Source organism: Ovis aries, chromosome 2, assembly GCF_016772045.2.
Source record: "Ovis aries strain OAR_USU_Benz2616 breed Rambouillet chromosome 2, ARS-UI_Ramb_v3.0, whole genome shotgun sequence".
Taxonomy (NCBI): Eukaryota; Metazoa; Chordata; class Mammalia; order Artiodactyla; family Bovidae; genus Ovis; species Ovis aries.
The window spans coordinates 131,347,219-131,370,608 of NC_056055.1; the positions used below are offsets into that span (position 1 = coordinate 131,347,219).

Below are 23,390 nucleotides of genomic sequence, written 5' to 3' on the forward strand. Positions count from 1 at the left end.
TTAACCAAGTAGTTAAAATTGTTGTTATTTTTGAATTTCCCACTGTTGCATTTTCAAACACAGCTTCCTTGGCATGATTTAAGTGAAAATTCATGACCAAGTTTTAGAAGACCTTCAGTCCCTTTATGATAAGAGCATAAAATAAGTTCTAAATACAACTCTATTAGGAAGACTTTCAAATGTATTTTAGAAGCTGGCAGGAATGACTGAGCTTTATAACTGGCTTATCTCTGACTTTTCATTAACTATAAAAGTGATAATGAGAACATTAAAAAGGGAACCACATAGAAAATTGACTCAGACTTGCCACGAGAGTGCTGGTGGTGAAGGACTTCTGGGAGGCAACTGGGATGGCAGTTAAGTGACTGTTTTCTGACTCTGTTTTTATTTAGGCATCAATAGCCGGTACTGCTATTGCCACATTACAAAAAGAGTTGTCAGCCACACCTTCTGCTCAGAAGGTCACCAAATCTGTGAAGGCACCTACTGTGAAGCCTGCTGAGGCTAGAGTGAGAGCAGAGCCCACTCCTTCACCCCAGTTCCCCTTTGCGGACACACCAGAGACTTTTAAGAGTCAAGCTGGCATTGAGGTGAAGAAGGAGGTTGGGGTGAGCATCACTGGTGTTGCAGTCCGTGAAGAGCGCTTCGAAGCACTGCGTGAGCGCGAAACCAAGGTTGGTGGTCACTGGAGCCCCTCCTGTCTCTTAATCCATTCCCGGGGAGCAGGACCAGGCACTAGGCCAATCCGTTGTCCTGCCTTTCTCCATTGCTCAGACTTCATTTTATCGAGCATGGTGTGGGTCAGACCTCTTCTCGAATTATTTTTATAATGTTGCATGTGCTAAGAGTTTGAAACTTCCCCTAATTTCCTGAGCATTTTGTAACATCCTTTGTCAAAATTGTAGATAACAGAAACAGCAAGAGTACCTGCGCCTGTTGAAATCCCTGTTACTCCACCCACTTTAGTCTCGGTGAGTAAAGTTGATAGTGTTGGATCACATGCATATCTAGTCAAATAATGTTCATACATGCAAACATCAGCTTCTCAAACTTGAAAATTCCATGAGTGCATCTGCAAGTATTTTTTTAAGACCATCTACTATTAGGCATGGAGAGGGGGAATTCTGTGTGACAGCCTCAGTCACATAGCCAGCAGATTTGATGAGTTTCTGTTATGTGTAAGGCATGATTGCAAGACTAGTCTAGCCCTCTCTGAAATCTGTCTTACTATCTGAAAAAAATGTACCTAAATAAGCATAATAAAATATAAAAGGTGATAAGCACTTCAGTAGAGGGAGGGTGCAAAGGAAAGTTTGATTACTTCCAGTGGAGGATAGCATGGGACGTTTTGCTAAGAGGCAACGTTCGCTGCTGACCTTTCAAGCTTTGTTAGGATTTGAATATATGCAAACAACAGAGGGTACGGGGTGCCCTATTATGTGACATCAGTACAGTTCCACCTTATGAAGTTGGAAACACCTTACATTTATTTCAAATTGGGAGTATTCCAATTTCCAAAGGAGTTTCTTTACAGATAGTTCCACAGTCTTGATGTTAAGAAAGCATTTTATGACAATTCGAAGGCACAAGGTCAAACCCCCACATTTGGTACAACATATAGAGATGACTGATGCATCTGCGCACATATCAATACTTCCTGTTTCTTCTTTCTTTAGGGCTTAAAGAACGTGACTGTTATTGAAGGTGAATCTGTCACCTTAGAGTGCCACATCTCTGGATACCCATCCCCCAAAGTGACATGGTACAGGGAAGACTACCAGATAGAAAGTTCCATTGATTTCCAGATAACCTTCCAGAGTGGAATTGCTCGCCTTCTGATTCGTGAAGCCTTTGCAGAAGACAGCGGGCGGTTCAGTTGCACTGCTGTGAATGAGGCTGGGACCGTCAGCACATCCTGCTATCTAGCTGTGCAAGGTCAGTGGCCACACCCCCGTGGACCTCCCACACACTCCTCACTGCCACCTGACACTTCTTTCTACATGCCTGGTAATGGAGTGCCCTTTTAGAATCAAGGGGTTAATTATGGGGTCAACTTAACTGGCATGCTAAGGAGAGGTCAGGAGTGAAGCGAACTAAACACCTGACTTTAACCAGAGAAACGTCTGTCTCCTTCTAGTGTCGGAAGAATTTGAAAAGGAAACAACAGCTGTGGCTGAGAAAATTACCACAGAAGAGAAACGGTAACACCTTCTTTTGCTAATGATTTTTCACTGTAGTACAGTTTTGCTTGGTTAGTCCCTTTCGTACTGGCAAATGGCAGTCCAGAAGCTCACATGAGGGGCATTCTCTTTCCAGCTTCGTCGAATCAAGAGATGTGGTAATGACTGAAACTAGCATCCCAGAGGAACCAGCAGGGCCGGGAGAACCTGCCGCTCCTTTCTTTATTACAAAACCAGTGGTCCAGAAACTGGTGGAAGGTGGGAGCATTGTATTTGAATGCCAGGTTGGTGGCAACCCGAAGCCCCATGTCTACTGGAAAAAGTCTGGTGTTCCTCTAACCACAGGATACAGGTATTTTCATGGTTGAATGATGGAGTTTTCTGTGATTTGTCTGATAGGTCTATGAAGCCAAGAGAGAATAGAATATACTTACCCCACCCTCAGAGGTAGGGTCTTTTGTTATAGAGCCTTCATAGTGTGCTTTGAGGTGTTTTCACACAAAGTCTTATTGAGAAACAAAGTTATGTGACCCAAGTGGATGGAAGATATATATATTATATTCTGGTTTGATTCACTTACAGTGCTGGTGAAATAGGGAAAATGCTGTGGAATTTTTACACACACAGAACATATTTTTCTACCAAGGATCTGAAACAACTTTCAATAAAAAGGCGTAATAATTAAGTCACTAAAAGATAAAAGAAAAAGGGTAATTTTTGAAGAAAGCTGGTTATATGTGGAAATCTATGCTAATAAATTTGCAATTGAATATAAAATTCAGCTTTAAATTTCCTGCAACTTAATCTGAAAATGTATCCATCATATCTTAGGAAGAAGAAATGTAGTGTACCAAAGACTTAATATTGAAATGTTTAAAGGAGTTTATTGTTTTCATTATTCATTTGATCTTCACATAATACAGGGAACAAAATAATGAGCAAAGAGAAGTATCTTAGTATTTAAATGACCTCATCATTTGCTAACATAAACACTGAAGTCTCTTATTTCCATACAGTTGATTCTAGTAGTATTATAGTCTATTATTTATTTTGAAGAATATATGACTATTATTTAAAATGAAAATTTTAACTTGTTTGGCCTTCATTACTCATGTGCGTGCATTTCCCTCAATTGTTAGCAATCTTATATTCTATGGTGGAGCTTAGTCCCATGTTTAGGATCATTGAATTTTATACCACAGATCCACATAAGGCTTATTTTACTCACATAAGGGTTATTTATGAACTCTTTCGTTTGTTCATTTCCATAAAGATACAAAGTGAGTTACAACAAACAAACGGGAGAGTGCAGACTGGTGATTTCAATGACTTTTGCTGATGATGCTGGAGAATACACTATTGTTATTCGTAATAAACATGGAGAAACTTCTGCATCTGCCTCCTTGCTTGAAGAAGGTGAGTGCAACTCCAAGTAGTTCCATGCGCATGATAAGAATGGAAATGCAGGGACAAGCAGCGCTGTGTGATTGTCAGAAGTCCTGCCGCAGCATTCCAGTTTTGATACTGGCTCTGTCCACATCCGCCCTCCTCTTGGCTTCAGCTGTATAGGAAATGTTTTAGACCACATGGCTTCAAAAACCGTACCAGTACTAAACTTCAAAGGTTCTGACAACAGTTTGGTTTTGGTGCGTTCATGTCTAAGTATATAATGACTTTGAAAATGCAGGAGGAACTTCCCCAGCAGTTCAGTGGTTAACACTCTGCCTTCCAATGCAGGGGGTGCAGGTTCAGTCCCTAGTCAGGGAACTAAGATCCCACATGCCATGTGGTTAGGCCAAAACAATTACATTAAATTAAAAAATGAAAATGTAAGGATTCTAAATCCCGTGGCCCTCTCGACCCAGACAGATGTTAGTGAGTGCAGTGCAGACAGTGGAGAAATTGGAGAGTATATGCCCTGCCCCAAGGGGTCAGTAGCGCCCCACCTCCAGTATATTGTTGCCAGGCACACACATACCAGGCTCAATGTTGCTAGAGCTTCCAATGTTTTTTTTTTTTAAGCTAGAAATCAGGATTTTAAATATTCTTAAGTAATTTGGAAAAAAAAAAAGGGTAATAGCATTTAAATTAAAACGTACCTGTGGGTCTCCATTATCTTTGCCAAGATGTTCACGTTTATAGTGGACCATCCTATGTTCTATACAAAACCCCTTAGGATTAGGATGCTGTCCCCATTTTGCAGATGAAGCACTCAAGACCAAGGAAGATAAATGAATGGCCAGAAGTCACATGACAAATTAGGAAGAACTCTAGGGTTGATCCCAAAGGACTGACTGCTAATATAAATTTTTTTCTATAATAGTAGTGGCTGCTTTGACTTATTAATGTAAGTTTGGGTTTGAAATTCAATCTACTTAGTCTATCCTGAGCACTTTGATAGTAAAATTTGGAAAATCTGGCTTTTGTTTATCAACTCTCAATAGGGTAGGACTTGCTTGAATGAACAGTGGCATGAAAGCTTTTTCATAAGAACATTAAAAATTAACTCATGTTCTTAACCCCTAGCTGATTATGAGTCACTGATGAAATCCCAGCAAGAAATGCTTTACCAAACACAAGTGACTGCATTTGTGCAAGAACCTAAAGTTGGAGAAATAGCGCCTGGATATGTATACCCTGAGTATGAAAAAGAGTATGAAAAAGAACAAGCCTTAATTAGGAAGAAAATGGCCAAAGATACTGTAATGGTCAGAACTTTTGTGGAAGACCAGGTAGGTATAACGATAATGACCAAGTAAATCACTTCACACATGATTCTTGCCTCCTGCAGTGCCCCTGTTTTTGTTTGATATTTTCATTTTCGAGTGCTGGGCCAGGGTTATACTACTATAAGCAGATCCAGGTTCACTGCTGATGAGCTTCCTTAATCTTCATAATATTAATATGTTGCACGTATGACTTTGGAAATAAAAATTACACGTAAGTAGGGAAAACAATTACTAAAACAACAAAGTTCATTACTGCCGACATTTTTTCATCAGAAGGATAGACATCACATGTATAACCCATACTCTTAGAATACCATTGTCCAAGACACCACAGCATGAACTTCCAAAGATGACTGGAAGGCAGATTAAAAAATAATGACTCATCTAATTCTCACTGAAAAGCAGATAAAAAGGCAAAATTAAACGCTTCTAGCTGTTTCTTCCTGTTAAAAATTTTAATCAAACCTTATTTCTGAAAACAGATACTCTTAAAGAATTTCTGTCAGTCAGCAGATATCTTTTTAACAGACTGTCATCTTTTTTACTACATAGGAATTCCACATCTCTTCCTTTGAAGAGAGACTTATTAAAGAAATTGAATACAGAATAATAAAGACTACATTAGAAGAACTTCTTGAAGAAGATGGAGAAGAAAAGATGGCAGTTGACATTTCTGAATCTGAGGCTATTGAAGCAGGATTTGATTTAAGAGTCAAGAATTACAGAATTCTTGAAGGGATGGGTGTTACATTTCATTGCAAGATGTCTGGGTATCCATTACCCAAGGTAAAATATAAGCATTGATCATACCTCCATGCTACAATAAAGATACACATAGGTTATAGTGTAACTCCTTTATGTAAATCTTATTTACATGTGCGTGATATTATTTGCAGATTGCATGGTATAAAGATGGCAAGCGCATCAAACATGGAGAGAGATACCATATGGACTTTCTACAAGATGGCAGAGCTAGTCTGCGAATACCTGTTGTCCTTCCAGAAGATGAAGGCATCTATACTGCATTTGCCAGCAATATGAAAGGAAATGCGATTTGCTCAGGGAAGTTGTATGTGGAGCCTGCGGCACCTCTCAGTGCCCCGACTTACATACCCACACCAGAGCCAGTGAGCAGAATCAGGTGAGGCTCATACTAGTTCAGGTTGATTAGTATTTAAATTGTTTAAAACACCAAATATCTCAGTAGCAAATTACTGTCATGTAGTGGGGGGTATGAAGGCTGAAAAAACCCAGAAGTCTACCGTTCTCTGTGCTGGCAATTGCCCAGGTTTTAGTTCTTAGCCCTGTGTAGAATGAGCAAAGCATCTTTCATCAGGTATGACATCATCTGTTTTGCCAGTGCCATAGCTAATATAGTGAAGGCTATGAAGAGTTGTTTGACATCTGATTTTTCATGTTATCCCTGGTTTATGAAGAAGGCATGGCAGCCCGTCCATGGGGTCGCACAGAGTCGGACACGACTGAAGCGACTTAACATGCAAGCGTGCATACATGGCAACCCGCTCCAGTATTCTTGCCTGGAGAATCCCATGGACAGAGGAGCCTGGTGCGCTACAGTCCATAGGGTCGCACAGAGTCGAACACGACTGAAGCGACTTAACACAAGCACACATCACTAATTTATGCAACAACCGTGCAATGGAGGGATTATTGTTGCTATTTTGAGAGTGAGAACACTAAATGTCCATGACCCTGTGAAAATTGCCTTAGATCACCCAGCCTGTGTGGTGGTGCCAGCACTTGAAATCAATCCAAGCCAATTTGGTTACAATGTATAGGTAGAGCTTGGGACTTTTTTCAAATATCTTTTATTTGTTTTTCCTCTTCTCGGATATATAAGTTATTTTTCTTTTTCCATATTTATGTTGGTGGTATTTAACCAACCAACATTTATTGAAATATTTTGGTAGTTGAATCAAAAAGATTCAGTAACTCATTAAACCCAGTTGGTGAGGGAGAGACAGTATTAAGGACCAGTCTAAGATTTTGAGGATGGGTTTCTGGCTGTGTTGAATAATTCCTGACTGGGATTGATGGTATATGAACAGTATAGTTTTGGGAGCAATAATAATGTATTCTGTTTTGGATCCCAATGAGTTTGAGGTACCTTTTAATACACAAAGTAAATTCTAAAATAATGTTAAGAAAGAGATTTACTGTGGTGAGTTTTCTCTATGCCTCATGAAAATATTCTTCTTCGCATTTTGTTTTTCAGATCCATCTCTCCACGTTCAGTGAGCAGATCTCCAATACGCATGTCCCCTGCACGGATGTCCCCTGCACGGATGTCCCCTGGACGCAGGCTGGAGGAAACAGATGAATCACAACTCGAGAGACTGTATAAGCCAGTCTTTGTGTTGAAACCTACTTCTTTCAAGTGTGTAGAAGGACAGACTGCCAGATTTGACTTAAAGGTTGTGGGTCGACCCATGCCTGAGACCTTCTGGTTTCATGATGGTAAGTGTAAGTTTTCACGAATAAATTATTAAACACAAAAATAAACGTATCTCTGTGTCTAACAACTTTTAGAAACAACTATTTTAACGTGATTCCTTTTTTGCTTATTTTTCTAATAGGCCAGCAAATTGTCAATGACTATACCCATAAAGTAGTCGTTAAAGAAGATGGTACCCAATCACTGCTTATTGTCCCTGCAACACCCAGTGATTCTGGGGAATGGACGGTGGTTGCCCAAAACAGGGCAGGGAAATCTTCAATTTCAGTGATTTTAACTGTGGAAGGTATTTGCTCTGAAGACTCAAAATAACCTTATCACTTGGGTTTTAAACAGGTAGTTCAGCCCTACTCACTCAGAATCACAACCTTTCTCTTTCAGCTGTGGAACATCAGGTGAAACCAGTGTTTGTGGAAAAACTGAGGAATCTCAACATAAAGGAAGGTTCCCGGCTTGAAATGAAAGTCAGAGCTACGGGCAACCCCAATCCTGACATTGTATGGTTGAAAAACAGTGAAATCATTGTACCTCATAAATATCCCAAAATCAGGTAAGTTGGCTTGAAAAATAATTCAGCTCATTACACAAATCCAGTACTCAAGGAAGTGACAACTACTTCTGTATTGATGATTTATTTTCGACTTTTTATAGAATTGAAGGAACCAAGGGAGAAGCCGCCCTTAAAATCGATTCCACTGTCAGCCAAGACTCTGCCTGGTACACTGCAACCGCTATTAATAAGGCTGGCCGAGACACGACACGATGCAAAGTAAATGTTGAAGTTGAGTTTGCAGAGCCTGAGCCAGAGAGAAGATTAGTCATCCCCCGAGGCACGTACAGAGCGAAGGAGATTGCAGCCCCAGAACTGGAGCCTCTCCATTTGCGATATGGCCAAGAGCAGTGGGAAGAAGGCGACCTCTATGACAAGGAAAAGCAACAGAAACCGTTTTTCAAGAAAAAACTCACTTCCTTAAGACTCAAGCGCTTTGGGCCTGCCCACTTTGAATGCAGGCTGACACCAATTGGTGACCCAACGATGGTGGTGGAGTGGCTCCACGATGGAAAGCCACTGGAAGCTGCCAACAGGCTCCGCATGATCAATGAATTTGGATATTGTAGCCTTGATTACGCAGTGGCGTATTCCAGAGACAGTGGTGTCATTACTTGCAGAGCTACTAACAAATACGGAACAGATCACACATCTGCTACCCTTATTGTCAAAGATGAGAAGAGTCTTGTGGAGGAATCTCAACTGCCTGAGGGGAGGAAAGGCTTGCAGAGAATTGAAGAATTAGAGCGAATGGCTCATGAAGGTGCCCTTACTGGTGTGACAACCGATCAGAAAGAGAAGCAAAAGCCAGACATTGTCTTGTTCCCAGAGCCAGTGAGAGTCCTAGAAGGGGAGACCGCCAGATTCCGTTGCCGGGTAACAGGCTACCCTCAGCCCAAACTCAACTGGTACCTTAATGGGCAGCTCATCCGCAAAAGCAAACGGTTCAGAGTCCGCTATGATGGCATTCATTATCTGGACATCGTGGACTGCAAGTCTTATGATACAGGGGAAGTCAAGGTCACCGCAGAAAACCCTGAAGGTGTGATAGAGCATAAAGTAAAGCTTGAGATCCAACAGAGGGAAGATTTTAGGTCCGTCCTTAGGCGAGCCCCTGAGCCAAAGCCTGAGTTTCACGTCCACGAACCCGGAAAACTTCAGTTTGAAGTGCAAAAAGTAGACAGACCTGTTGACACCACTGAAACCAAGGAAATTGTGAGGCTGAAAAGGGCTGAAAGAATCACCCATGAAAAAGTGTCTGAAGAGTCAGAAGAGCTGCGTAGCAAGTTCAAGCGCAGGACTGAGGAGGGCTATTATGAAGCCATTACAGCTGTGGAGCTCAAGTCTCGTAAGAAGGATGAGTCCTATGAAGAGCTGCTAAGGAAGACAAAGGAAGAGCTTCTCCACTGGACCAAGGAGCTGACCGAAGAGGAGAAGAAAGCCCTTGCTGAAGAAGGCAAAATCACTATTCCAACTTTTAAGCCTGACAAAATTGAATTAAGTCCTAGTATGGAGGCCCCCAAAATATTCGAAAGAATCCAAAGCCAAACAGTGGGCCAGGGCTCTGATGCACACTTCCGGGTCAGAGTGGTGGGAAAACCTGATCCTGAATGTGAGTGGTACAAAAACGGTGTGAAGATTGAGCGCTCTGACCGAATCTATTGGTATTGGCCCGAAGACAATGTTTGTGAGCTGGTCATAAGAGATGTGACTGCTGAGGACTCTGCCAGCATCATGGTGAAAGCCATCAATATTGCTGGGGAAACCTCAAGCCACGCATTCTTACTCGTCCAGGGTAATTTGAATTTTTTTCATTTGTTGGATCTATTTTTATTTATCTGTGAATATCTAATAATGTATTCTCTTAATTTTCTTTTCCATTATCCAAATTGTGTATTCAATTTAATGTGCTTTATCTCCTCCCCACCCCCCGACCCTTTTTCTCTTGTAGCCAAGCAATTGATCACTTTTACACAGGAATTACAAGATGTTGTTGCTAAGGAAAAAGACACCATGGCAACCTTTGAATGTGAAACCTCAGAGCCATTTGTCAAAGTGAAATGGTATAAAGATGGTGTGGAGATTCACACAGGAGATAAATATAGGATGCACTCTGACAGGAAAGTTCACTTCCTCTCTGTGCTGACGATCGACACATCTGATGCTGAAGACTATAGTTGTGTACTTGTGGAAGACGAAAACGTGAAAACAACAGCCAAACTTATTGTCGAAGGTAGTAAATAATGCTTTTGTTGTTTAGTCAAGTTTTAGAGTTACTTTTATTATGTGATAAAATTAGCTATGCAATTTTCACCCCCTAAAAAGAATTCAGTTCAGTTCAGTTCAGTTCAGTCGCTCAGTCGTGTCTGACTCTTTGTGACGCAGCACAGCAGGCCTCCCTGTCCATCACCAACTCCCAGAGTTTACCTAAACTCATGTCCATTGAGTCAGTGATGCCATCCAGCCATCTCATCCTCTGTCGTCCCCTTCTCCTCCTGCCCTCAATCTTTCCCAGCATCAAGGTCTTTTCCAGTGAGTCAGCTCTTCACATCAGGTGGCCAAAGTACTGGAGTTTCAGCTTCAACCTCAGTCCTTCCAATGAACAACTGGGACTGATCTCCTTTAGCATGGACTGGTTGGATCTCCTTGCAGTCCAAGGGACTTTTAAGAGTCTTCTCCAATACCATAGTTCAAAAGCATCAATTCTTTGGCACTCAGCTTTTCTTCACAGTCCAACTCTCACATCCATACATGACCACTGGAAAAACCATAGCCTTGACTAGATGGACCTTTGCTGGCAAAGTAATGTCTCTGATTTTGAATATGCTGTCTAGGTTGGTCATAACTTTCCTTCCAAGGAGTAAGCATCTTTTAATTTCATGGCTGCAGTTACCATCTGCAGTGATTTTGGAGCCCCCAAAAATAAAGTCTGCCGTTGTTTCAACTGTTTCCCCATCTATTTGCCGTGAAGTGATGGGATTGGATGCCATGATCTTAGTTTTCTGAATGCTGATCTTTAAGCCAACTTTTTCACTCTCCTGTTTCACTTTCATCAAGAGGCTCTTTCTTCTTCACTTTCTGCCATAAGGGTGGTTTCATCTACATTACATATGAATTAATATAAGCTTCATACCAAGAATCATGACTGTATAATACTTATTAAGAATATTGACAATTGGGATATTTTTAAAGTGAGGTTATTTTGATGTCTTGTTTTTAAAATTTTTTTTGAATTATAATTCCTTGCTTTATTAAAAATAATTTTTGGTGGCGCAGAGGTTAAAGCGTCTCCCTGCAATGTAGGAGACTTGGGTTCGATCCCTGGGTCGGGAAGATCCCCTGGAGAAGGAAATGGCACCCCACTCCAGTATTCTTGCCTGGAGAATCCCATGGGTGGAGGAGCTTGGTGGTCTACAGTCCACGGGTCACAAAGAGTCGGACACGACTGAACGACTTCACCTCACTTCACTTCATTGACAATTTATTTCTCAGTCCAGAAGTTAGATATTAAGAAGATTCCTGATAGGATGGGGGAGATAAGAGATTTACAGAGAATTTAATTTTTCATCTAAGTCTAGATACGTAACTCTCCAGAGTAATTAACTTCTCCTTATCTCATAATTCAGGTGCAGTTGTTGAGTTTGTGAAAGAACTTCAGGACATAGAGGTTCCAGAATCATTTTCAGGGGAGTTAGAATGCATTATAACCCCGGAAAATATAGAAGGCAAATGGTATCATAAGGGTGTGGAGCTTAAATCCAATGGCAAGTACACAATTACATCTCGCCGTGGACGTCAGAACCTCACCGTCAAGGATGTGACCAAAGAGGACCAGGGAGAATACAGCTTTGTTGTCGACGGGAAAAAGACCACCTGTAGACTGAAGATGAAACGTAAGCCTCCTCCTCCTTTTCAGCCTATAGCAAGCATCGCTATGGTTTATTGATAATGAATGGTCATAATGTTCTTTTCTCTCCCCATATTTTCGCAGCCCGCCCCATCGCTATCCTACAAGGACTCAGTGATCAAAAAGTCTGCGAGGGTGACATTGTTCAGCTTGAAGTTAAAGTCTCCTTAGAGAATGTGGAAGGTGTCTGGATGAAAGATGGCGAGGAAGTGCAGCCGGGGGACCGGGTTCACATTGTGATAGACAAGCAGTCACACATGCTGCTTATTGAAGACATGACTAAGGAGGACGCTGGCCATTACTCCTTCACCATTCCCTCCCTTGGACTGTCAACCCATGGGCGCGTCTCTGTCTACAGTGAGTGCGACTTGCACAGTCTTAGATCTATGCTGTCGAGTGAGCATGTATTTCCAACAAAAATTTGTATTCACAAATCTGCCGTGTGTGTGGTTTTGCAGGTGTTGATGTGATAACACCTTTAAAAGATGTTAATGTGCTTGAGGGCACCAAGGCTGTGCTGGAATGTAAGGTCTCAGTCCCTGATGTGACTTCTGTTAAATGGTACTTAAATGATGAACAAATCAAGCCTGATGATCGCGTGCACGCCATTGTCAAAGGCACGAAGCAGCGACTTGTGATTAACCGGACCCATGCTTCAGATGAAGGACCTTACAAGCTGGTGGTTGGCAGAGTTGAAACCAGCTGTGATCTCTCTGTCGAAAGTAAGAATTCTTCCATCTCACTTAATAGTGTCTTAAGCATTCTATTTTCCCAGTGTAATAGTAACCAAGTGATGATTATATTTTTCCCCCAGAAATTAAAATTATCAGAGGTCTTCGTGACCTTACCTGTACAGAGACCCAAAATGTGGTCTTGGAAGTTGAACTGTCCCACTCAGGAATTGATGTCTTGTGGAATTTTAAGGACAAGGAAATCAAACCCAGTTCTAAATATAAAATTGAAGCTCATGGGAAAATATATAAGTTGACCGTTCTAAATATGATGAAAGATGATGAAGGAGAATATACTTTTTATGCTGGAGAAAATAGGACATCTGGAAAACTTACCGTGGCAGGTTAGTACATTTATAAATTATAAGTTCTTAAATGGAACAGTTGTTTTAGCTTAAATCATTACCCGTTTCCCTCCTTATTCCCCACAGTTTCCTGCTTGTATTGTTGTCAACCAGTAATACCTTCAACACTGTTCCTATCAGTCTAAATTCGAAATATTCTCCCAAGAAGTCATAACTCAAATGCCGTCTCCTCTGTACAACCTTCCTTGATCTTCTCATTTGTAGATCTTACTCCGCCAACCACAGTATCGCTCTGTGTGTGTTTCTTTCGTGACCGATACTCATATACTTGTTTTATTCTCCATTTCTTCCTCCCGCACTTGAGCAGATACCTCCAAAGTCTGGAACTGCTTCTTTCTCATCTTCATATCATCCAATACGTTGTACATGATAGATTGATGAATACATGTTTTGTTTGTTGGATCAAACTTTATTTAAACTTTCTTACTGTAAAGATGTATTCATTTTTTTTATTGCCCTGTTTCATTCATTTTTGTTCCCTTCACACTATTTCTGGGCCCAATGAGTATTTTAAAAATACACCTCAGTGGGTGTATCTATGTGTCTTTTTCCTATAACATGAAGTAAACCATTCTCAGCAGAAGTCACTATGTTTAAAATAAGGAATCAAAAGTCTAAACCAACTGTCAAGAAAAAAACTAGAAGTCATCATTAATTTGGTGCATTACAGTTTATGTTTTGAGAAGTTGGAATATGACATTGAGATTAAATTATACAGTTCATAGCGTCTGGTATGTAAGCAAGTCAAATGGGAATAGTGTGTCTTCTTTGGTATAAAAATTTTTTGGTTTATACTTTATCACATCATGATTTCCTCAGAGATTTGACCATGAAAACTTCTGAAACAAAATTTCAGATTCTGTACTTTGATACATTTAATATAAATTACAAGTTTTAAAATGTGTGAAAACAAGAAAAAACTCTGAGCCTATATGTGATCTTACCCAACATTTTTAAAGTAACTGCCACAGGCCAGATGCTGCTAGGGACTCAGGATACAGAAATGAATAAGGCATGATATTTCTTTTGAGGAATTCACAATTCAGAGAGGGACAGATACATTAGCAACTAACTTGCTGAAGGAGTAATTATTTCTGCCAGTAGCTGACGGCATTGGAGACAATGGAGCTTCATGGAAGAGATGACAGTGACTTTCAGTATATGGGTGTTCCCAATCTGCTAGTCATTATTGATGACTATAATTTTGTTGAGCAGATTTTTTTTCCAGTCAAATATTAGGCATATTTTAAGGAAATCGTCCTTAAGAGACTAAACAGAATGCTTTTGAAGAATAAACTGGGTTACAGGCCATCCATGAAGTGTGCTTCACACTGGGGCTCTCAGAATTCTGTACAAGTTAACAGTTGCTTTTCCATTTGCAAACCCTTCCTGATCCTAGTAGTTTCCCTGGGTACATACCTAGACTACATACATACTTAGAATGAGAGGTTTCTATGATATCTTCTCAGTGTGGGTAAAAATAATTTTATTAGAAATTTTAGTGATGTGCAAAATTATGTTTTAAAACTTGTTATTTAATTGTGCAAAGATCTCTTTATTGTTAAAATATTTTTTAAAGACTCTCACTTATATTTCTCTTGTTCCGAAGGGGGCGCCATCTCTAAGCCACTCACAGATCAGACTGTAGCTGAGTCCCAGGAAGCTGTGTTTGAGTGTGAAGTTGCCAACCCAGATTCTGAAGGCGAATGGTTGAAGGATGGCAAACACCTACCGCTGAGTAAAACCATCAGAAGTGAATCTGATGGCCGCAAAAGGAGACTTATCATTGCTGCCACCAAACTAGATGACATTGGAGAATACACCTACAAGGTGGCCACTTCCAAAACATCTGCCAAACTCAAAGTTGAAGGTCAGTGATATGACAACAGAGTCATATTCAAATCGTATTGTATTTTTGGCAGTTATCCTAGAAGTCAAACAGTTTAATGATTTTGGGTGCCATAAATCCTCATTTCATAAAATCGTTATAGACTCTTGAACTTTCTGAGCCATATACCACAGGTGCAAAATTGCTTCTGAGTTTATGTGAAGAAGCCATGTCTTAGGTTCCAACTCTATGAAACAGCAAATTCGATGCTCTTATTCTCTAGTCTTCTTTCATCCTTCTCCAATCCGTTGATTAAGTTACTGGTATACAGCTAAGTGAAGTTGCTCAGTCGTGTCCTACTCTTTGTGACCCCATGGACTGTAGCCTGCCAGGCTTCTCTGAGCATGGGATTTTCCAAGCAGGAATACTGGAGTGGGTTACCATTTCCTTATCCAGGGGACATTCCTGACCCAGGGATTGAACCCAGGTTTCCCACACTGCAGGCAGACTCTTTACCATCAAGCCACCAGGAAGCCCAGTATACAGCTAAACAAACTTCATCTCATTCAAGTATAGCAAAATCATTGTACAATGTACTTTTCAAACTGGGTCCTAGGTTTTCCGAAGTAATCACAAAGTGTCTTTTAAAAACTCTAGAGATGCTGCTTCACTACAAAAATTGTTGATAACCATTTATTTGCAAGATGGTCAGGTAACAGTCTTATTCAGGAATTCTCTTACTTGATGGTATCATCTTTATTTCCTAAACCAATCATAAATTTGTCCTCAGCTGTCAAAATTAAGAAGACTCTGAAGAACCTCACGGTGACAGAGACACAGGATGCTGTTTTCACGGTGGAGCTCACACACCCTAACGTAAAAGGTGTCCAGTGGATCAGAAACGGGGTTGTGCTGGAGTCCAATGACAAGTACACTATCTCAGTCAAAGGAACAGTTTACTCTCTGAGAATTAAAAACTGTGCCGTGGTGGACGAATCTGTTTATGGCTTCAAGCTTGGAAAGCTGGGAGCCAGCGCCAGACTGCACGTTGAGAGTAAGTTGACTTAGAAGCACTTTACAAGTCACCACCTCATGGTTACCATGAAGTGAAGGGTATCACTAAATGGCTTCATCTTTCCCCATCAGCCGTCAAGATCATTAAGAAGCCAAAGGACGTGACTGCCTTGGAAAATGCCACCGTTTCCTTTGAAGTTAGTGTTTCCCATGACACAGTGCCAGTAAAATGGTTCCACAAGAATGTGGAGATTAAGCCGAGTGACAAACACAGGCTGGTCTCAGAAAGGAAGGTCCACAAACTGATGTTGCAGCATATTTCCCCCTCGGATGCTGGGGAATACACAGCTGTGGTGGGGCAACTGGAATGCAAAGCAAAACTATTCGTGGAGAGTAAGTATGAGACAGCCCTGGCGGCATTGCTAGGTGGTCTTATTTGTTTGCTTCATCTTAAAAAAAAAAAAATACATATATATATATATATATATATATATATATATATATGTATATATAAACCAGAGTGCTCTCTGATTTTTCCCAAGCATTGCATATTACAAAAACCATGAAAAACATCGAGGTGCCCGAGACCAAAACTGCCTCCTTTGAGTGTGAGGTCTCCCACTTCAATGTACCTTCCATGTGGCTGAAGAATGGCGTGGAAATTGAGATGAGTGAAAAGTTCAAGATTGTGGTGCAGGGAAAGCTCCACCAGCTAGTCATCATGAACACCAGCACGGAGGACTCAGCAGAATACACGTTTGTCTGTGGCAATGACCAAGTCAGCGCCACCCTCAAAGTGACCCGTAAGTAAATACATATGTATATAGAATACCCAGTAGACCCATCGCCCCATAGCCTACACGTTTTCTTCCTCATCTGCTGTGTTCACACTGAGTTAGGTATCTGGATAAAAGTTTTGATTAGAATAGCATTCGAAGACTGTCTATAAAGATGCTCCAGTGTCTATCGCTTGCTTTTTCTGTTCCCCTGTCACTTGGCATAATCCTGTAGAGCAGTACCTCTCTGAACTGTGACCACTTAAACAGATATATTCAAGACATTCCAAGGTTTTGCTCTGTGCCTGTTATATAACCCATGTCATACTGACACGAAATCTCCTTGGGTATATTTGCTTTCCCTTTTGCAGCAATCATGATCACGTCCATGCTGAAGGACATCAATGCTGAAGAAAAAGACACCATTACCTTTGAGGTGACAGTGAACTATGAAGGCATCTCTTACAAATGGTTAAAGAATGGTGTGGAAATCAAATCAACTGACAGGTGCCAGATGAGAACCAAAAAGCTCACCCATTCGTTGAACATCAGGAATGTCCACTTTGGGGATGCCGCTGAGTACACCTTTGTGGCTGGAAAAGCTACCTCAACAGCCACTCTTTATGTGGAAGGTATGGTTTCATAAATGTCATATCCATAAAAAGAAATGTCAAACACACTACATAAAATGTTAGTGCCTCAGCTAATGAATGAATAAAGTATATCTATGCAATGAAATATTACTTAGTAATAATAAGGACGTACTGATAAGTATTACAACATGGATGAACCTTAACCTTATACCAAGGGAAAGAAGCTAGTTATAAAGAACCACATATTATATGAATCCAGTTACAGGAAAAGTTCAGAATGTGCAAATCAATAGAGACATAGATTTGTGCCTAAGTCTCTAGGAAGAACAGTGCATAGGGTCTGGAAGGTTATGGCTAAGGGATAAGTGGTTTCCTTTGGGGGTAATGAGAATGCCTTGAAATTGATTATGGTGATGGCTATACAATTCTAAATATACTGAAAGCCCTTGACGTTGTATGCTTTCAGTGAGTGAACTGTATAGTATGTAATCATATCTTGGCAAAGCTGTTAGAAAGGTTAATTCTTTTACATGCTCTTCTCCAGCTCGTCATATAGAATTTAGGAAACACATTAAGGACATTAAGGTTCTCGAGAAGAAGCGAGCCATGTTTGAATGTGAAGTTTCTGAACCTGACATCGCCGTGCAGTGGATGAAAGATGGCCAGGAGCTGCCTCTAGTGGACAGGTCCGTTGGTGTGTTTTGCCACCCCAGTGACTCCCAGTTTCTTTGAATCATCATACGTTAAAGCCCGATTTCCATTTCCTCCACAGAATAAAGATACAGAAGGAGAAGTACGTCCACCGCCTGCTGATCCCATCCACGCGGATGTCCGACGCCGGGAAGTACACAGTGGTGGCTGGGGGCAACATGTCCAGTGCCAACCTCTTTGTCGAGGGCAGAGATGTTCGCATCCGAAGCATCAAAAGGGAGGTTCAGGTAATTGTCCACGTGCTGAGTTTTTAGAGGTATCATCAATAGCACCTAATCTATCATTTTGTCAAACTTTTTGACTTTAAAATTTTCCAACCACTGTCTTCTAAAAAAAAAAAAATGAAATCAGCTTATCCCTACTGGCTTAACGCTTTTATACTGATATCAACTTAGTCACAGTTTCCTCTCACTTAGGGGATAAGTGTGTCCTTCACAGCTGTCCAAATACTTTAATGAAAGCAGCTGCAGAATCTTCACTGTCTAATAAGTGGCCACTTGCCAAGCAGCACCACCTCGAAAAGAACTGAAATTTAAATTGTGGTGTTTGCACAGCAACTGGAATTTAGGGACTTCGGAACAAGGTGGCTTTTTCTAGAAGCCTTCTACTGTGGGAAAGGCAGCTGTTTAGGGACTTGGCTGGGAACACACCCTCTGAGCAAAGCTGGATTCCTAGCAGGGATGCTGAGAAAACACCTTCACTCTCGACTGCATGTGTAGAGCTTGTCCTCAGGGGTGCCAGTCTTCCGACATGGTATAATGTGGGTAATATGTGAAGAGAAGCAGTACTTGAGTTCACATTTATGATACTGCTCATCCATTAAGAGCCAGGCATCACAGGCCTTAGTCCATAGTGAAAAAGCCTTCAGTGAAGACTCAGATGACCTAGATATGTCCATCCTCATCTGCTGTCCCATTCTGAGCCTTTATTTCCTCACTTGAAAAAATGAGGATAATAGTTCCTGCCTAAGTCACAAGATTATTGTTTACATCATATGAAATCAAATTGAGTAGTAACTTAAAAGGGCTTTGTCAGTGATAATAGCCCTCGGATGTAAAGTGTCATCATTTCTGTTATGATAAACTAGGAAGCGAACATTTAAGGATGAAATCATTGTCTCTGTGAAGGCATAAGCACAATTCTCTGCAAAAGAAGTGTGGGCTCCATTTGTCCAAGGACAGGGAGGGAAAATTGAGAGGGTGCTGTAACAAGTCAGCTTCCTATACCATCATGTGCGGGCTTGGCATGCTCTTCAAATGAGCTGCTTTAGAAACAGGTTAAAACCAGAAGGAAACCAGGGCTTCAGTGTTCTTTCTCTGTTGCTCCATCCAAAGGTTATTGAGAAACAGCGTGCTGTTGTTGAGTTTGAGGTCAATGAAGATGACGTTGATGCCCACTGGTATAAAGATGGCATCGAAATCAATTTCGAAGTTCAGGAACGGCACCAGTATGTGGTGGAGAGAAGAATCCACCGGATGTTTATCTCTGAGACCAGGCACAGTGATGCCGGGGAATACACCTTCGTAGCAGGAAGGAACAGGAGTTCCGTTACTCTCTATGTCAATGGTAGGTAGAGATGTTAATATGTCTGTTCATCCATCTGTAGTGATCACCCTACTTCAATTTACTAAACTTCTGGTAGTTCCTGGGCAATTTCTCAAGAATCCATGGTGCTCATATGCTTGGAGCTACATGTATTTTCATGTTATGCCTTTGGGAAAGGGATGGCAGCTTTAAAAAGGACTGAAATGTCATTTCTAGAAAGCACCTAATGGCTAGATTCTTGTTTGGTCAGTCAGCACTGTCAAACCTGCTCTGCATGTCAGTTATTCTAGACCCCGAGTGGGTCTCTCGGTAGAGCAATCAGTGTTCTGGTTCTCTGCCCTTGGCCCTAACTACTTGAGCACTTGTACCACTACCAAGCAGTGGGGCATTTCCACCTCTAGTAGGGCGTGCCGGGGAGAATCTAGAGAGCCACAGGGGAGTTCCAGGGGCTCTGACTTTAGAGGGGAATTTCACATGCTGCCAAATCAGAGGAGCACCATTAAACCACCGACTTTTCTTAGGAGGAAACTTTGAGCTGAATGAGGAGGGTCTAGTTCTGAGGCTAGCCTCCATACACAGAGAAAAGTTCCTCTGTTCCTGTCCTGACCATGAGTCCTATCTGTCTGAACAAATACTCCTGAGACAGTTGAAGGAACACTAAGAGAAATCTCAAGTTTCATAAAAATGAACCATACTGCCAACATTCCCTCGGGCCCTGGAGGACCAAACAGTCATGATTCGGTTATTACTATTTCTGTATTAGTGGTAGAGAATCTGGGCGCAGGGTAATAAAGGTCTTCCCACATGACTGTGTCAGAAACCAGCCTCACAGAAGTCATTTCTTGGCTCATGAGCCTCTCAGTTTCCCACAGTCATCATGACACCAAGCATATGTTCTGATTAGCCCAACAGGAAAACTGATTTTTAAAAAAATTACCTATTGCCTTTAGATCTAAAATGACATTCATTCACTCATAAAGACTGCACTTCATTGGCATCAATATCTTAAAAATGACTATGACACGTACACAAATACTTGCAAAACAGACCTGAATGGGATAAGCTAGCTCACCACGGGATTTGCCCAATGGCTGTTAAAAATAGGTAGCGTGTGGAAGTGTTCCAGTATTCTTTAGGGGACTGTCCCCTGCTCCTCCCCCTCAATTCAGACCCCAGCCAGGAAAGGCAGGGTGATATTATGTTGAGAAACTCAGCACTTGAAGCACCTACCTACCTATCCCTCAAATATCAAAAGTATTTTTCTAAAGCTATTCCCTGTACTTATGGACAGAATTCCTTTTTTTTTTTTTTTTCCTTCTTAGCATGAAGAATATTCTAAGATTCTGAGACAATTAAAGATACTACAATTCCAAACTTCTGTTTCAGGGTACATAACCATGTGGCAGTGAACTAATGTGGATTTTCCAGTGCTTTCCCATGTTTTCATGGGCTATCTGTCTGCTTTTCTCCCCAGCCCCAGAGCCACCCCAGATTCTGCAGGAACTCCAGCCTATAACCGTGCAGTCTGGCAAGCCTGCCCGCTTCTGTGCTGTGATATCCGGCAGACCGCAGCCCAAAATTTCCTGGTATAAGGAAGAGCAGCTGCTTTCCACTGGTTTCAAGTGCAAATTCCTTCACGATGGGCAAGAATATACACTTTTGCTCATTGAAGCCTTCCCAGAGGATGCAGCCGTCTACACCTGTGAGGCCAGGAATGACTACGGAGTTGCCACCACCTCAGCATCACTCTCTGTGGAAGGTAGAAATGCCTTGCTACTTCTCAGCTTAAACTGAAACCTACGAAACTCATTTTTGCATTCTCCCAGTAAATTTTTAAAAATATAGCTTCGGGGTCCTAAAAGTAGATTGCTATACAACTTAGAAACTTTGAGAGGGCTCCATGGCCAGATAAATTAAGAGAAATTGGCATGCTTCATTCCGGGAGGTTTGTAGGGTGACTTAGTCCTGACGAGTCTTGTGGTCCCTTTCTTTAGTTCCGGAAGTTGTGTCTCCTGATCAGGAAATGCCAGTTTATCCTCCTGCTATCGTCAGCCCACTTCAGGATGCTGTCACTTCTGAGGGACGGCCAGCCCACTTTCAATGCAGAGTTTCTGGAACAGGTAGGTTTACCAGGAAGGGCAGAGCTGCTAATATTTAAAAAGAATGATGTAAGTGAAAAAAAGGTTTTCTCACCCCTTCCTCCCTTACCAACAGTTCTCATTCATAATTTGAAGTTTTATGGGCATCTTGCAGAACATTTACTTGAACTACTGAATTAAGAATTAGATCAGTGTTTTCCACTACTATTTTTAGGACTATACACCTGACAATAGTGAAGATGATAAATTGCATGCTATGTGTTTAAAAGAAAAATTCAGTGTTCTTCAGTGTTTTAAACTTACAAAAATGTCATATTTTCTTTATGGTTGTAGTTAGACTTTTGTTATCTCTTGAAAAAATACAACAAAACCTACAATCATTATTAAATAATTATAATAGCATCTACATGTGTTTTAAAAGAAGAGTCTATCTATGTGTAAGACGTTCAATCTCTGGACAGTGCTTGTGGGAAAAGGCACATCCATTTAGACGGCAGCATCTGGTACTGGACAAAAGTGGGGGCCTGATGATCGGAGAGGTTGAATTTGAATCTTAGCTCCACTGTGTGACCTTCGGCAAAGACATGATTCCTCTGGTTCTCTTTCCCTCCTGAATAAAGTGAGGATGATATTGCCGTCATAAAATCTACATTTCATGAGAGCAGGGATTCTTAATATCGAAAACCTGGTGCCTGAAAAGCAGTAGCTACTAGAAGGAAAGCTCTGTGAAAGCAAGGGTAGATCCTTGTCCTAGAATAGCTCTGGATGTTAGTCGATGCTCAGTAATTGTTGACTGGACAACAGCGTGCTTGTTAAATGGCTGATATCCACTGCTTCAGATCACCCATCATGATTGTGTTAGATAACCCACATTAGCACATAGCACAGTGCCCATCCAAAAGTAATGCCTCAGTCTGTTAGCTGTTATGAGTTTTTAATTGCTGCATGTTTCCCAAAGACCATCAGTCCCTCCCGTTCCCCCAGGAGTCTGACCTCAGTAGAGTAAGACAGAATGTTTGGAGCCATTTTTACCCAATGATGATTTTAGACTGACAGGGTAAGCCAACTTTATCCCAGATGAAAATCCTTCTCTCATTTCCTTGCTCTTATATGCCACCACAAAGGGAAATTCTCCCAGCGTGGGCATCTCATAGAACTCCTAGTAAGTTTGTTCTGTTTATGGTGCTTCGCCCGTTAGTTTATGACCCAGTCTCTACCTTGCCAGAAGCCATTTTCCTGAGCAAGTTAGTGTTTCTACCATGCTTCTATCACCTAGTGATTTCCTCCTCTGATTTGGAGACGCTGATCTAGAAACCAAATAGACCCATTTGATTTTATGAGCATGATTAAAGAATACAAAGTATATAAAGCACGTATAGGCATGATGTGGCTGACAAGTAGCTGGTACTTAATATATTAATTTTATTACAACCGCTGGAAGGAATTATAGAAACATAAAAATCTGGTAATGGGGGACCAACATAAAAAAATACTATAGACTGTATTACTTCAGAGCATAGTGTTTGAGAAACCCTAAATATTAAGAAATGAGAATTGAGTGGGTAATACCTTACTAACACAAGAAAGAGAAAATAATTTTAATGTTAAATTCACCAAAGTCACACTAAATAATTTGTCTATTTTTTGAATTTTTAGAGGACTATTTTGATTATAGGTAAATATGGATTATCTAAAGTAGTAGTCTTAGACATGTTTATATAGTGCTTTTTTAGGTAAGTCATTTTATAGTTTGCCTTTAGGATGTTGTAAAAATACAGTCTAATCTTTACCAGACCTCAATTGGGATAGCAAAAGAAAAATATCTTTTCTATATGGGCAATGTCTTTAAATGTTTGAACGGACTTTATAAATTCATGTGATCATTA

General features: G+C 40.9%; 1 protein-coding gene across 2 annotated transcripts in view; it reads left to right on the forward strand.

The window, feature by feature from the left end:
• TTN (titin) overlaps positions 1-23,390 on the forward strand; it is a 277,391-nt gene that overhangs the window by 23,731 nt on the left and 230,270 nt on the right. For both annotated transcript variants that reach the window (XM_060409682.1, XM_042244888.1), the window contains exons 16-43: positions 393-674; positions 906-971; positions 1,677-1,935; positions 2,138-2,201; positions 2,317-2,532; positions 3,454-3,596; positions 4,707-4,912; positions 5,462-5,695; positions 5,806-6,050; positions 7,146-7,387; positions 7,507-7,671; positions 7,767-7,935; positions 8,037-9,730; positions 9,887-10,168; positions 11,562-11,828; positions 11,927-12,199; positions 12,301-12,564; positions 12,657-12,917; positions 14,548-14,808; positions 15,557-15,820; positions 15,913-16,173; positions 16,323-16,583; positions 16,928-17,188; positions 17,694-17,835; positions 17,922-18,087; positions 19,195-19,426; positions 20,880-21,164; positions 21,400-21,525. In XM_060409682.1, the coding sequence (XP_060265665.1) occupies positions 393-674; positions 906-971; positions 1,677-1,935; positions 2,138-2,201; positions 2,317-2,532; positions 3,454-3,596; positions 4,707-4,912; positions 5,462-5,695; positions 5,806-6,050; positions 7,146-7,387; positions 7,507-7,671; positions 7,767-7,935; positions 8,037-9,730; positions 9,887-10,168; positions 11,562-11,828; positions 11,927-12,199; positions 12,301-12,564; positions 12,657-12,917; positions 14,548-14,808; positions 15,557-15,820; positions 15,913-16,173; positions 16,323-16,583; positions 16,928-17,188; positions 17,694-17,835; positions 17,922-18,087; positions 19,195-19,426; positions 20,880-21,164; positions 21,400-21,525 (7,591 nt within the window). The remainder of the gene's footprint in view (positions 1-392; positions 675-905; positions 972-1,676; positions 1,936-2,137; positions 2,202-2,316; positions 2,533-3,453; positions 3,597-4,706; positions 4,913-5,461; positions 5,696-5,805; positions 6,051-7,145; positions 7,388-7,506; positions 7,672-7,766; positions 7,936-8,036; positions 9,731-9,886; positions 10,169-11,561; positions 11,829-11,926; positions 12,200-12,300; positions 12,565-12,656; positions 12,918-14,547; positions 14,809-15,556; positions 15,821-15,912; positions 16,174-16,322; positions 16,584-16,927; positions 17,189-17,693; positions 17,836-17,921; positions 18,088-19,194; positions 19,427-20,879; positions 21,165-21,399; positions 21,526-23,390) is intronic.